The sequence below is a fragment of the Pipistrellus kuhlii genome, unplaced genomic scaffold (genome assembly GCF_014108245.1).
Source record: "Pipistrellus kuhlii isolate mPipKuh1 unplaced genomic scaffold, mPipKuh1.p scaffold_m20_p_14, whole genome shotgun sequence".
In the NCBI taxonomy this organism is placed as follows: Eukaryota; Metazoa; Chordata; class Mammalia; order Chiroptera; family Vespertilionidae; genus Pipistrellus; species Pipistrellus kuhlii.
The window spans coordinates 15,173,797-15,189,447 of record NW_023425449.1 but is presented as its reverse complement, the minus strand read 5'-3'; the positions used below and the strand labels follow the sequence as shown (position 1 = coordinate 15,189,447).

At 38.0% G+C, this 15,651-nt stretch overlaps 2 protein-coding genes across 4 annotated transcripts in view; one reads left to right on the top strand and one right to left on the bottom strand.

The window, feature by feature from the left end:
* Positions 1-4,574: 4,574 nt before the first annotated feature.
* On the bottom strand, positions 4,575-15,614 carry ENY2 (ENY2 transcription and export complex 2 subunit). Of its 3 annotated transcripts, XM_045581386.1 has the most exons (6): positions 15,441-15,555; positions 14,988-15,083; positions 13,675-13,751; positions 8,753-8,823; positions 7,354-7,428; positions 4,575-4,839 (listed from the first exon to the last, which is right to left on the bottom strand). In XM_045581386.1, the coding sequence occupies exons 2-6, from the start codon at positions 15,060-15,062 to the stop codon at positions 4,763-4,765; spliced, it is 375 nt and encodes a 124-aa protein (XP_045437342.1). In that variant the 5' UTR covers positions 15,063-15,083; positions 15,441-15,555; the 3' UTR covers positions 4,575-4,762. The 3 variants fall into 3 exon arrangements, with proteins under 3 accessions (XP_045437342.1, XP_036292702.1, XP_036292701.1); XM_036436809.2 differs by lacking the exon at positions 14,988-15,083 and having other exon boundaries at positions 15,513-15,614; XM_036436808.2 differs by lacking the exon at positions 14,988-15,083 and having other exon boundaries at positions 15,441-15,578.
* The window catches only part of NUDCD1 (NudC domain containing 1), a 60,513-nt gene continuing 60,340 nt past the window's right edge, over positions 15,479-15,651 (top strand). The window contains exon 1 of the mRNA XM_036436799.2: positions 15,479-15,621. The gene's annotated coding sequence lies outside the window, so the exon portion shown is untranslated. The remainder of the gene's footprint in view (positions 15,622-15,651) is intronic.

Below are 15,651 nucleotides of genomic sequence, written 5' to 3'. Positions count from 1 at the left end.
CATACACAAAACTATTTGTGAGCACTATTGATAAGAGAAGTACATAAGGACTTATGTCCTTGACCATCACTTAGACTTTACATCATACTTCCTAAGAAGAGTGTCCACAATTCTCATACGTTATTACCTCCGAGCATCCCTGGAAGACAGGAGTTGTGTGGTCACATGGGACATGTAAGTGACTGGAGAAGTCATTAAGCACATTAATGGTAAAACTGAGTTGAGAACCAGTGCACTCGCTCACAAATTATGTGTGCCAGACTTAATGCTCCCCAAGTAACACAACGGGTACCGCTACATCAGGTGGGCTGTGGTTTCACCAACATCTCTATTTCCATTGTTCTACTTTGAGCTTCTTACCCTGTGAAACCCAGTGTAAGAAGCTATCTGGGAAGGATACGTTCTCAAAGGTGTGCCCTCAACAAGTAATTTTGAAATGAGAAGGTATACAGTAACAAAGCCATTTATCACCCCTTCCTTCTGGTGAGCCTAGGCACAAAGCCAAAGCATTTATAGATGTGGTAAGTACTGGCACCAGCTCTTGTACTCAAAACTATTTCCTGAGCAACATTATACCGTGAGCAGAGACTCTGTCTACTTTCAATTATTGCCTTTTTTCACCATTGTCATCATAAGCCAACATTCATTGAATGCCCACATGATTTGGGCACTATATAATTCTATATTTATACACGTAAAAAATACATATATGCACAGTGACATGGTATAAAAAAGGAAAACATGAATATTATTCCTTTAAAAGGGCCTTGCATGAAAGGGGAGCATAATGACAAAGAACTAGACACTGGAAGTTATTTTATTTAACGTTTTATTAAGAATTTACTCTGCTTCTTCTTTTTCTTTTTTATAAAGTAGCTGAAATAGAAATATATCAGTCATGGGTGTATGCTATTTAAATTAACTGGCTTCCGGCATCAGTGAATTGGCTTTTGGAAAGTAAAACAATATCTGCATCTCACTGGTAGCTTCACCTTAATTTATAACAGCAGCACGTTCTGAGGTCCTCACAATTAAGTTCTAATTCAATAACACTTTCATCTTGAAGAAGCTGCCTGGCTTGAGCTGGAATTAGGCCTGTTGGGATGACCCATTTCCTCCAGAGAGGTTGAAAATACAGGCTTCAAGTGTCCCCTGGTGGCTGACAAGCAGAACCACCAAGGATGTATAACTCAAAAGTCTGGAATAAACTGGCACATGCCAAATTTCTTTCCCTCATCTCATTTATTCATTCATTCATTTAAAAAAAAATTATCAGGAATTAACTCTGTTATGCAATTAGAATCAAAGTAAAATAAAAAGATAAATGGGATCAAAAGATAAACTCCTCTGTGACAAACTGTTTATAGTAAGTAGAATGTGGGTGAAAATGAGTAGTTTCAAACCTCCCTGCTAAGTGCTATTATATGGTATTTATTAAATTCCAATCAAGTAATGTCGGTCATCTTTATTTTTGCAGTAAGTCTCATGGTAATTAATATTATCTACAAATTCCTGGAAAACAAAAGCAGCTATTTTCCACACTAAGTATAATTTATATAACTATATAAATCTAGAAAACACATAAATACGTATTTTTAGAGTTCTTCCTAGGAGTAAAATTAATCCATATTGCTTTTTATGAGTATCCATATTACTTTTTTATCCATAATCCTACCCTATCATGATATTTACAGTTTTAAAATTATCTTAATTCTTGCCAGGTCAGCATTATCAGATCTAACATGCAGATGAGGAAACTGAGGCAGAAGAGGCAGTCTTACCTGATAATTCAGTGTCATAGTTGAGTCTAGAACTCGAATTGTTTTATTGCGCTTGTTAATTTTCTTGGTGGATTCATCCTATGACCCTGTGTGGTTTCTAATGGTAAATATGTAGGGTTTTATGAAGTCACCGAGTAACATGAGATAGCAATTTGCAAGAAGGGTTAAAACACAAACGCACACATTGGATCACTTCCAACATCAGCTACTGAGCAGCTGTCACAATTCTCTTGAGTTGGACGGAGCCTTTTATCAAGTTATGAAAAGTCCCATATCCAATTACCAGTCCCCAGCGAGCATCACCCAGGCCCTCGCTTGGCACTGTTCAGCCAAATGATACTTGTGATGCCAAAGCAAAGTGAATACCTAAATAATTTAGTTGGGTCTTCTAATCCCAATTTAAAAAAGCTTATACTAACCCTAATTAGTATTTTACTCACCCAATGCAGGCACGTAACAATAATCTCCTATTGAATTTCCAACACTGAGAATGAAAGGTTGCAAGATATTTAAAGAATGTATTCTTGGTTAACATGAATCAATGATGTGAGTCAAGATGTTCACAAAGTTTGTTTATTTGAAAGATATCAATGGTTCTAGATGCAAACTACAAGACATTTATTAGATGGCCCCCCATAACCACCTAGAGATGGTGGGGGGAATTCTTGGCACTATCATTTTAAAGCTATGCTTTTCAGTACTTTCAATTGCTGTATTTTCAATTCAAAATTTTTTTTTGTTCCATCTCAAAATATTTTTGCAACTTTTCCTTATATTTTGTTCTGAACTATTAAAATAGCATTGCTATGAGCAATTTTTTGTTTGTTTTTATATACAATACTGTAAAACAAAAACTACCAGTTTTTAACATTTCCTCTGTACCATTAGTTTCTTTTTTGATAAAGGGTTAGCAGAATGATGAATATAACTATCATTTAACTTTAGATCATTGCTTTATGAGATGAAACAAAAACTCTTTGGGGTAGGTTTTATGATTGTGTGTGTCTTAGGTTCAACATTTTACAAAATTAAGCCTAGTTGGTTCCAAGGCCATACTTAAAATATCAGACAGTAAAATTGTACCTGTGGAACTTGAACCAAAAACTAATGTGAAGGCCTTCTTCAAACATTCTCAATTGTATTTTTACTTTCTTTTGTGCTTCTGTGTTCATTCATTTCTTATTTTGCTCACCCACAAATAAGCATGAGAGGGAGAGAAAAGGGAGGGGGGCGGAGAGGGCGAGAGACCCATCCACTCTAGGAAATGCATGCATGCACAAGCTCTAAAACTATTGTATTAAAATTATGCACAGGTGCTTCTGATAGAAAAGCAACAGTGGGAAATCTAAATCCAAATAGAAATGCCAAGTAAGAGATAAAAGGGCTTTCTAGCTTGGTGAACTTTCAACTGCATTTAAGGATGAACAACTTGATATTTTGGGGAACTCTTTAACTAGAGAAATAAGTAAACATCTGATCAAGAGGGCATAGGTGCTATGGCTGAGTGTGAAATTTTACCCTGCAAACCAGGAAAAACCATTGAGGTTTCAAGAAGGGGAATAAACTGACCAAGCCTGAATTTTAGTAAGGTCACTTAGGCAACTGTGGAAGGTACTGGAGGATGCATGGAGAACTAGAGCAAGGAGACATTAGATGCCTACTGCAATAATTCGAGCTTGAACTAAGGCAGTTAAGAGGGCAGGGAGAGGACACCTGACAATCTTCCCACTCAAAGTGGTCCTCGATCAGCAGCATAAACAGTGACTGGGATTGTCAGAAATAGACTCTTGTGCAACACCTTACCTTCTGAGTCAGTATTTTAACATGCCCCTGAGGTAATACGTATGTCTGGGAGGTACTGCTCACATTAAGGAATACAGCAGGGGTAGTTACTAGGAGGGAAAAAGTCACTATCTTAGGTGGGAAGTTTGAGGTGTTCATGGAACATCCAAGGAAGCTCATCCATAGCAGGTGGGCATACGGGTATGGAGGCTGGGTTGAAGTCTGGTTTGGTGATGCAATTTACAATTTATTGACCTGTTAGTACCTGAAGTCACGGTCCGACCTGTTTCCTGGGATTTCCCCAGGAAAAGCATATCATTAGTCAGGCAGAGGGCCCATGAGCAAGCCCTAAGAAATGCCATTATTTCCAGTCCCATACAGCACAAGGTACTCCACGAGAAACCGAAGGAGCTTCCAGTGGTAGGAATAAACACTGTGAGGAGTGGGAGGAAAGTTCCAGTGGCGGGATGCTCAACATTCTGTTTCCAGCAGAGGTCACACAAGTACAGACAAGAGTCCATTGGATTTGGCAATCTTGATGTCAGAGTAAAGCTATGGGTGCAGATTATTTCCCATTAAGTTCTTCCTTGACCTTAGTATGTGGGGATGTAATTTAGAGTTTCTGTTTTTCAAAGTTCAGATGAGTAGATATGTGAGAGGAGCTTGGGATGAAGCCAGTTTGCAAATGTTCTCTCTTCCAATAGGATGGTAAGTTCTTTGAGGAATAAGGAAGGCACATAAAGATGAGTAAGACCCAGTCCTAACTCTTGGTATATAACAAATAAGACAACTGTAGTACAAGATGGGACATGTATTATAAAATAGTATAGGGATTCAAGAGAAACATACCATATTTTGACAATCAGAAGAGGCAGCTTACTTCTCCTCAGTTGTTAGCATAGAAACATGTACATACTTAACAAAGTATATTACTTGATGACTTTTTCTCTCAACAAATCTGGTGCATTGTTGAAAAGTCCCACTTATTCCAAGATCCAAGGAAACTTCAAACTCATTCATGAGATATTTATTAAAATAACACATTTAGGGGAAAAAAAATCAATACAATGTATACATCATTACCGAAAACTGTATACCATCATACAAAAAAGGATTTTATTTGGGGAAAGCGATTCCTAATTTATGGCAAGTTTTACTTTCAGAAATAAGACCACAAAACAACACAATCTAATTCAATCTTAAAGGCTGGCATGCTGAGCAAGGAATGTTCTTATTCTTTGTAGAAGCTCCTTCTTTACACTGTCAGGTACCAGGGCTGAAATATAAAAATAAAAATATAAGAGTAGGAAGATTCCAATGAATATACGCCAATTTTAGACTTGATGTTTTTTTTTCAGGATGACTGATCTAAAATTTATTTATAATTCATTTTGTAGATACCCTCACAAGCTTTAATAACAAATTAGATAAACTTCTGAAAAAATAAAGTATATTTTCAATTATTATTTGAGTGAAATAATAACAAAATAAATGGAACATTGAGAAGAAACATGGGAAAATTCTTTAAACAAAGTGAAAAACAGCCTTTTTAAAACACAGAGACTATAACAGATTGGTAAATGTAATTCAAATGGAAAAGCAACTTAATAAGCTTGATCAAAATCACTGTAAACAAAGGCAAAAGACAAAAACTGGGAAAACACTTTTACAGAAATGGGCTAATCTCTCTACTCTAAAATTTTTTCAATTTGATAAGAAAGATCAGCGGGCTTTAGAAAAATGAGCACAGGAGATGAAGAATAGGAGAAACACACAGTTCTTGAACATACGAGGGGATAAACCTTACAAGAGAAATGAAAATTAAAACCACATTCAGATAACATGTTTTACCAATCAGATTGGCTAAAATCCAATGGTTAATAATATACTGTGTTGGCAAGACTGAGGGAAAAACTAGCACTCTCATATTAGCTGGTGGGAGTATAAATTGTTCCAACATTTTTGGGAAGGTAATTTGACAATATTTTATAGAAATAAATGCACATACTCTCTGACTCAGCAAAGAAGCAAAAACCACAACAGTGGTTACATTTCTTGTATTTTTACTTTTTTAATTTAAACCATGTGACTGTACTATTTGGATTATTAAACAAAAAATGAAAAGAAAAAAAAAAGCCCTAGCTTTGTAAATTTCAATAAACAAATCTATATTACTGTTCCTTTTCTAATTGCCTAATAAATAAGGACAATAGAGGATTAACTAACACTTCTAATGCTATATCTTGTACTCAGAGGAAATAGAAGGCTTCAGATATAGTTAAGTATTTCTATAAGAATTTCAGAAATAAGTACATAAATCAGATGATTCAGATACTCCTCTATAAATTGTTTAGTTTTAGCCTGTCTAGAAAGAGAGGTTGCATGGTTAATTCAAGTCCACTGGAAATGTGATCAATATGTTTATTAAATATACTTTTAGGTGATGGAGAACAGATGCTTTGCCTTGGGGTAGGGATAGGGTGTGAATGAATACAAAGGGATTGCTTTAATGGAGTGGTGGTTATATGAATTCATACATGTGTAAAAGTCACAGAACTGCACACTAAAAAGGTCAATTTTACTGTATATTTAAAAAAGTAAAATGCTTCTACTCTTCACAATAAAGACTAAGAGAACAGATTTATTTTCAGTTCTCTTTTCTTCCTTTACTCATTTTCTTGCAGGGGAGCTACAAAGAACTGTTATGTCCAAGATAACAGTGTTGAAGGAGGAGCAATTTCTAGCCTGTATAACCGGTTCCTAAGTAATGTTAACAAATTAGGCATAAATTACTGAAGAAAAATAAAAAAACAAATTTAGGCAAAATCACTTTAAAATATAAATTAATGGGTAAAACAATACGTACTGTTGGTTTTATTTTTCTTTCTCTGAGATATGTGTAGAGAAAAGGTCAGGTTTCTGTAGCTGTAACTAGGCCAAAAGATATGATGGAAAGGACCAAAGGATTCCTAGCTCCTTCCTAACAGGTAAGCAATTCAGAGAACTAGTAGTTTCTAAGAATAGTTTTCAAACGTATTTACTTATTTACACTTAAATTGTTTTTACTATTTTTGTGTGAGAAAACAATAGATCATCTAATTTACCTGGTTTCACTTAAACTTTCTCAAAGTAAATGGGGGGGAAATGTAGGTTCATCTGAGATAACCACATAATGTAGTTTCCTGACAATATTTATTACATAACGTCAGTGTTAACATACTTCTTTCTTTCCTTTGCCTGCTGTAAACAAGGCAGTAAAGGGAGAAATTAGGTGGTTACAGTGTGAATCTTAATTATGGGTTACCCTGAACATGAAGTTATGGCGCTACTACATTCTTAATTAGACATTCAAGAAGACAGAGCTTTGTTTATTTTTAATAAGCAAAGCAATAGAGCAATGACTCACGGACAGGAGTAAAACTTTGAATTATTAAATATTAAGTGAAGTCAGGCCATATTTAATAGTTTATAAATCTTAGCTTCAGGTATATTTACCTCTCCAAGATCCCATATTTTAAAAAAATGTCTTTCTTACCAATCATGTCAATTTCTTTGTATACTGTTTCAGAGTGCAAAAACATTTCACACCTCTTATTTCATCTGTTACTCAAAACCATGCTAGGGAGGCAGGGAGACAATTATAATTGTTCCTAATGAGGGAACACCAACTCTCCAAATGATTCTGGAAAAGCTGTTTATCCTTGTGGGAAGAAGGAAGAGCTGAGCCAGCACGACAGAAAAAGTCATGTCTTTAGCACATGTTTCCTTTCACACAATTTGTATTCCTTACCTCTGCCTTTTGGTGTGATTTCAGCCACCAAGTCATCAACAGTAACGTGTTCTAGTCCTTTTTCTTTAATTACCTCTTATGCAAAAGCAAAAAACAAATCATATCATTTAAAATCATTATCTGTAAGAAAGATTTTCATAGAGGAAGGGTTAAGATCATGTTTTTAGAGTACAGATTGGTCTTTTAAAAAAAAAAGAGGACACTTCTTTTTTAATGAATATTTAATTCAACTTTAAACACATTAAGTATTCACCAGATAATATCATAAAAGCCTGTTCATCTCTCAGGTAAATAATTTTAACTTAAATATAGCACAGAAAGAATTTGAACGATAAGGTCAAATCTAACAGTTATAAAAAGCTAGAAATTTATAGCTGCACAGATCTTATTTCACTGTTATACTAGCTCTTAAGTTTGTGGAGGGGGAAAAAGCTATTATTTGTGTCCAATTTAAAACTTCATAGCCCAAGATGAAAATACAAAACTCCTTTGCTCCTTTCTCTTCTCTAGTCTGGGCCAAAAGAAACAAGAGGGAAAGTAGTTAACATTTACTGAACCCCTACTGTGTGCTGGATGCTTTACATCATTTAATATTCACAAAATTAAATGGGCTGGGCATTTTTCCCGCTGCACAGATGAGGCAACTGAAGATCAAAGATTAAATAACTCATCCAAACATGAGTTGAAATACAGCTCTAGTCTTTTACCAGTGAAGAGCTGTATGACTTCAAAGTCTATGCTTTTACTAATTTGTCATAATTAGCTAATGTTATAAATAGTCACGATTATCATTATTACCTGTAGAAACCATTACAATACAATGGGAAATCATTAAAAATAACCAAAATGCTATTATACTAAAAGCTGAGCCAGAAAGGAGGCTCATCACAGTGCATGTGTAATCTATCTAATGGTATCATCATCAACATTAAGCAATTTAACAAATCCCCATTCTACATTTCAAGAAAGTATAATTCCCTAAGAGCTTTTAACATGAATTTTTCAAAATAACACTGTTAAAGACAAGAGAGATAATTCCTAAGTACCTAACAACCATAAAGTACTCAGTTGGTTAAATTAAAACATGTTAGGAATAAGGAATGTTTCACTTTGGATAGGCACACTGAAAAAAGTGAGATTCTATATTTTAAAGCCATAGAAAATTTTGCTTCACTTGTTTTGAGAGAAATACACACAAAATTTCTATAAATTTAGGAATTAGGTCTACATTGTATCACAGAGAGGAGGAAATCATCACTATAAGAATCAATTTTCCATTTGTTTAAAATTATGTCTGACCACTTATATACCTTTAAAATACTGACTAATTTTTCTAGTGAACGTCAAACCAACATCGAGAACAATGGAATTAGCTTATCTTCTAAATGAAACTGATTACCTTTACAGTGTGCCTTCAATTGATCCTTCCAGCCACATTCAATTAATTTAGCTCTCAGCAACTCTTTGAGGCTGTAGGAAAAAAAGTGTTTTCAATTTAAACTACAACAATGTGCAGTATCTCAGATAGGAATGTTTCAATCACAAGTTCAACCCTTCAATTAAAAATTTCCTGCTTTCCAGTCATAAAATTTCAACCATGTCCTGATCCTGGTTCTATTGCAAAATATTTAAATAGTTCTTTGATCTTGTGGGGACAAGGCCCCCTTTTCATTACCAGCAAAGTAAAATGAAGAGGATGGGGCACAATACTTCTCAAGAAACTCGACTCTGGCCTTCTTATTCCCTGTCTACCTCCCTCCACCAACAGGAACATTGTGGTGCTACACTTTTGGAGGGTATTAGCTGAGCTTGGAGCAGCTGCACCTCTGAAATCTTCAAACTCCAAAATCCCTTCCTTGACTACAAATTCTTATCCTTCAATTCTCTTACTTCCCTATTATTTCTCTCTCTATCTCAAAGACTCCCCCCTCCCTTTTTCCATTAACCTTATAAATGATATCGGGTCTAGTAATAATTAATGTCGTTTTTAAACATTCGTTTAAAATCTTGCTTGACTTGTATTGACATAACCTTCAAACACGTGGTATCTACAGAACATGTGAAGTGCAATTAACAAGTTTTGCTTGAAAAAGTTTGTGTTTGGTTTGGTTTTTGTTGCAAAACTAGGGCTAAGAAGATGGCGGATGAAGAGCATATTTGGCACTGCATGCTTTACGAGTTCCAATTAGGAAGAAAAGCAAGTGAGGCTGCAAAAAACATCTGTAGTGCTCTTGGTCAAGATGCAGTTAGCGCCAGAAAATGCCAGTGTTGGTTTGAGAAATTTCGCGAGGGAAATTTTTCGTTAGATGACAAGAGTGGTCGAGGCCGTGTGTCCAATTTTGATCAAGAAGCTCTTCAAGCTCTTTTGGTGCAAAATCCTCAAATTACCCAACAAGAGCTTGCGACAACTTTAAATTGTTCACAAAAAACAATTTCCGTGCACTTGGCAAAGTCCAAAAGTTTGGAAAATGGGTTCCTCATGAGTTGACCGACAACAACCGTAATCAAAGAGTCACAATTTGCAGTTCGCTCCTCTCTCGTCAAAACCGTTTGCCGTTTTTAGAGCAAATTGTTACCTGAGATGAAGAATGGGTGCTGTATGTTAATTTGAAAAGGCGGCCTCAATAGTTGGACAAAAATGAGGCTCCGCAGCCCACGCCAAAACCTGACTTGTATGCGAAAAAAGTGATGTTGTGTGTTTGGTGGAATTTTAAAGGAATTCTTCATTATGAACTTTTACCATCTAACCAAACCATTACAAGTGCAGTGTATAGTGCCCAATTGGAAAGGTTAGCCCAAGCTTTAAGAGAAAAAGAACCCGCGCTGATTAATCGAAGGGCGTAATTCTTCACCACGATAACGCACGACCGAATACTGCAAGAATCACTGCTGAAAAACTGCGCCAGTTGGAATGGGAAGTTCTCCCTCAACTTGCATATTCTCCTGATATTGCCCCTTCCGATTACCATTTGTTTCGTTCTTTGCAAAACTTTCTTCTTGGAAAAAAATTTAATAATGAAGAATGCCTCAAAAATGCATTGACTGAATTTTTTGCATTAAAATCACAAGAATTTTACAACAGAGGGATTAAAATGCTTCCTGAGCATTGGGCACAAGTAGTAGAAAACAACGGCAACTATATTGTTGATTAAATTTTGTTGTATTGTTTAAATAAATTCGATTTAAAAAAGTATTAGAAAACGACATTATTACTAGACCTAATACATCAATTATGTATTTCATGAATCTAACACTCCCCTCTACACACACACTTTAACGATTCAGTAAATGGCATGCCTATCATCATTTAAATTTTTTTATTTATTGATTTTTAGAGAGCTAGGTAGGTAGGACGAGAGGAAAGGAAAGGAGGGAAGAAAAGGGAGGGAGGGGAGAGAAGGAGGAGGGAAAGAGGGAGAGGGATAGAGGAAGAGAGATTTATTGTTCCATTGAATTGATGCATTGATTGATTCTTGTATATGCTCTGACCTGAGATCAAACCTGAAACCTTGGCTTATGGGAAGACGCTCCAACCAACCAAGCTACCTGGCCAGGGCCCTATCATAATTTAATGAGCAGGGTTTTCTTGTTTCTTACTGGTTTAAAAAAAGGTGTATATTGCAACTAACGGCATCATGGATGTAATAAAATAGTTTATCAGTACTTTCTGTTCCTTTTTCATACCCACTCTAAAAAATCCTCAGTCTTCAACCTAAATCATCTTATTTCTCAGCTTAAAACATGTCATATTCCAAACCAAACCGCTTCTTTCAATATTCCTGTATCTCCACATGGGACATTTTCATCTCACTATTTAATCAGGTCACTCCATCTGTACAGGGCTCAAGCCCAACTCACGCTTCTCTCCACCCTCAACCTGTTCTCCTTGTCACGAGGGCAACTCCATTCCTCCGGTTCCTCAGGCTAGAACTTGGCAGCGTCCTTCACCGCAACTCTGTTTGCACTACACATCCAACCCATGAGCAAATCCTACTGGTTCCAGTTCTAAAATACGTACCTGTACCCATGTTTTTCATCATCTCTGCCCTTGTGCAAGCTACCACCTTGTCTATTACAGACTGCATTGTTCCCAAAGCCTCGTAACTTGTTCCCCTGCTCTTTCTCCTTGCACACTTCCATTCTCCTCCCACCACTCAAATCTCTCCATTGGCTTCCTACTTTACCCTGAATCAACTTCAAGTTTTACCATAGCCTAAACGGGCCTCCATGCTCTGCCCTCTCCCCAGCTGTGCCCTTCTTCCTTCCCCCTTTAGTTTATTCAGTGCCATTAGCTTCCGTGTGCTCCTCAAAATGCCAAAAAGTTCCTATCCTGGGACCTTGGAGTCCATCCATCTCCCTCATATCCTTCTGATCTCTTATCAGTGAAGCCCTGTTTTTTCTCTCCAAAATAACATACCCCATTATCCTCTGCTTTGGTTTCCCTCTAGAACTCATCATTACCTGACACATTAGACATTTCTTGTCTGTTTTCCCCCATTAGCATGCAAGTTCCACGAAAGGACAGACTTCGCTTTGTTCACTACTATCACTTCAGCACCTTAGCAGGACGTGGCATGTGGTAGACACTCAGTAACTAAGCCACATGAAATAAACAAACAAATACATAGTCCCCTACACTCATTACTGCCAATACTAAGCTCTGTTTCCCAAGGCACCTTTCTAGTTTCCACCTTCTTCCTCATTTCTGATTTTACTTAAAAAAACAAAAAACCACAACCTAGTTTTCCTTTCCATTTTACTGTTTTTCATTTTTAACCCAATACAATCTTCTGTATTGTCGCTAACGCTTCCAGTCTATGCTCCACACTGCCAGAACAACATTCCTCAAGTGCAAATGTGATCTAGTCATTCCCTTAAAAAAACCTTTTAATGCCTCCCAGCAGCCAAGGATAAAATCAACAACAGATGTTTTTGCAAACCCACCACCCATTTTCCTGTCCCCTTTTTTTCTTTGACAGAAGAAACAAAACACACAAAAAAAACAAAAAACCTCTATCACTCTCAGTGGAAATCTGGGTAGGGTTCTAGTGATGGACATGGGACTGAGGCAAGGGTGATCATGACTGGCCTATTACCTAAGAAAGACGGTAATCAAGGCAGTTCTTTATTAAACTATTAGGAGGAAGGCAGTCTGAGCCAGAGGGCTATACATTTTGAATTACTAATCCCTGTAGGGAGAGCCTGCCTGAGAATAAAGCCAACACAGAGGAAAGCAGAGCACAGAGGCAAAGAACGATATATTGTTGACAATAATTTTTGAGTGCCTGAATCCAGCGGTGCCTGAAGCAATTTTAAGCTCTAGACTTTTCGGTTAGAAGAGCTTATGTATTTCCATTAGTTAAGCCAGTTTCTATCACTTTCGACTAAAAAAATCTTATACAAAGTCTACTCCTCCAGTCCACACAGCGAATACTCTTTATCTCCTCCTAGCTTTAATCCTGCACTTCCCCAGAAGCTGTGATTCTGCACATTGTTCCATCTGCCTAGATTGTCTACTCTACTCCTCTGGCTTGAAAAACTAATCCTTCTTCCCCAGCTGAAGTACGCCTTTTACAGTTCTGTGAGATCTTAACTGATCACCTTACCCCGCAGGTTCCCTACATATATTTATCTCACAATTCATCAATCATCCTGTTTCTGGAAGCCTTTCTTGATTCCTCAGCCTCTCCTTTGTACTTGCAAACGTTTGCGTTCATTTTTTCAAATATTTACTTGGCCAATTAAGAACTAGGTGTGATACTGGATATACACTTGTATTTCTGCTGTCAAGTAACTTAAGATTATATTGAAGGATACAAACTAGCTAAGTAGGTGGTCACGATACAACCAAGGTATTTGGGAGTTAAGAGATACTCAAAAGAAATATTTAAATTAAGACTTGAAAGATGAGCTAGAAGTAGCTAAAGATTAGGAGGAAAAAAAAAGGAATGTTTCAGATCGTTGGATGAGTATTAAAAAAGAGCGTGGTAACTAATACTGATTCTATTATGCTGTTCCCCTATTCAAGAGTGGGATCATTATGTCTCCAACTGCAGTTATTTAGGAATTTTTTTGCTATTATACAATCTCTGAGTCATTTCTTGTTTATCTTTCTACATCACTTCCCTCTAAGTCTTGCAATACTGAATAGGCCTAACTATGGTTTATAGATGTTAGGAAGGGAAGCTTTTGACAATCTATTTTTCTGTAATTCTTTCCACTGACATCAGTTTCATTCCTTCATATTTAGGTTCTTGTATATAACGTAACTGTAATTTAAAGGTGTTAGGTGTAATTACTCACACAGTCTATATTACTTACCGTTCTCTTTCTCCGGTTTCTATCAACTTTTGGTTAATCGCTGCTCTCATCTGCGCATCTTTGTTCATCTTGCTAACCTGAACATCAACACGTATTTTCAGATATAGAACACTAATAAAGCATTTCCTCCTAAATCCTCTAGGCAAGCACCTCCACACCTATCACATTCTATCAACTGAAGGGGCGATAAATACCAACAATGTGTTAACAATGTCATTACTGCATCCCAAGGAGGCATACGGACAAACTTATTCAATAGCTCCCTTCTCCCATATACCCTTTATTAAAATGAGTCTGTAAGTAGCACGTATTGTAACATTTACTAAACACTTATGTGCCTGGTCCTGGGCTAACACATTGTTATTGTTTTTTTTAACTCATTCAACTCCCAGAACCTATTGTCTTATGTAAGCATCATTCACATCATCTACATTTTACAGATGAGGAAACTGAGGCAGAAAGTCATGACAGTAATTTTGAACCCTGGTGGCTTCGACACCGCCCCCAAACGCTTGAACAGCTCATTATTACGGACAGGTAATCATTTCTGTTCCAAATTCTGGGGAAGCCATACTAACACAGGCTAAGGATCAATCAGTAAAAGACTAATGCCGAAACCGATCTGGCTCAGTGGATAGAGCGTCAGCCTGCCGACTGAAGGGTCCCCGGTTCGATTCCGGTCACAGGCACGTCCCCAATGGGAGGTGTGCAAGGGGAAGCTGATCGATGATTCTCTGTCATCAATGTTTCTAACTCTCTATCCCTCTCTCTTCCTCTCTGTAAAAAAAATCAATAAAATATATTAAATAGAAGATTAAGCACTGTTGGTGAAAAGAATAAATTTCCAGGTTAAGATTGTAAGTGCTTTGCTTCTCACCAGGGACGTATCCAGAATCAGGACGGCTAAGCTAGCTGTCAAGTCTTTTTTTGTGTGTGTGTATATTTGTGCTTTTGCTCTCGATCAAAGCCTGCTGGTGGGAGAAAACAAATCCCAAACTAATCCCCAACTTGGAAAATTCTCGATTTCCAGTAAAAACAGGCAGCCCAAACCAAAATGGTGCAGCAAGAAGAGAGAGGAGGCCAGGCTGGGGAAACTTGGAACCAGCTGACATTCCGTCCGCCCCTGAGCCTGTCAGTCACTCCAGACGGCTTCTGCTGCCTGCCATGCATGTGCCCTGCAGGAAAACTCAGGCCGGCAGGGACTTCTCAAGAGTTGAAATTTCTTTTTTCTCTCTCTTTTTTTTTTCTTCCTCCCCAAGTGCAATGGAAAAAGCAGGGGTTGAGCAAGGAACAGAACATGCTTGCTTCTGTACCTGGGAGGTTAACCTTTTCGAAAACAATTCTCTAAGGTCCAGTCCTGTAGCATCCCCAGAATTATGGAACCTCATAATTCATCTCGCCTTTGGCCCCTAAAAAAAAATACGGATAGTGACCTTGGACAAGTCCATTCTTTAAAAAAAAAAAAAAAAAAAGACCTCAGTTTTCTCACCGGTAAAAACCAGGGCGCTAGGGGGAATCCCTCCCAAGGGGGGGTGGGGGGGTGGGGGGAAAGAGAAAACGGGGCGGAGACAGCGGAGAGGCGGGAGGGGAGGAGCCAGAACACAAAGCGAGGACTGGCTCCGGGCCAACTCCGGAGCACGCCCAGTCGGAGAGCCCTACAGGCCCGCGAGCGCGGGTCGGGGAAGCTATAACGAAAAGACAGCACATCGGGAAGGAGCCTGGGCTGGGCCCGGGTCCCGGCCCTGAGGACCACGGGCATAGCTCACCACCATCACCGCGGGCGAGGGCCGTCCCTTCCCAGCGACGAAATGACCCTTGCGCTGGCGACCGTTACCTACCACACTCTTCGGCTGCCCGGACTTAGACCCTCAGTAGCTCGGGCGCCCAAGCACACAGAAAGCTAGCACACGCATTTCCGGGGCGGGGCCTCGCCGCCCTGCCTATCAGGTGAGACTCTTTTCACCGGCGCGGGCCGCC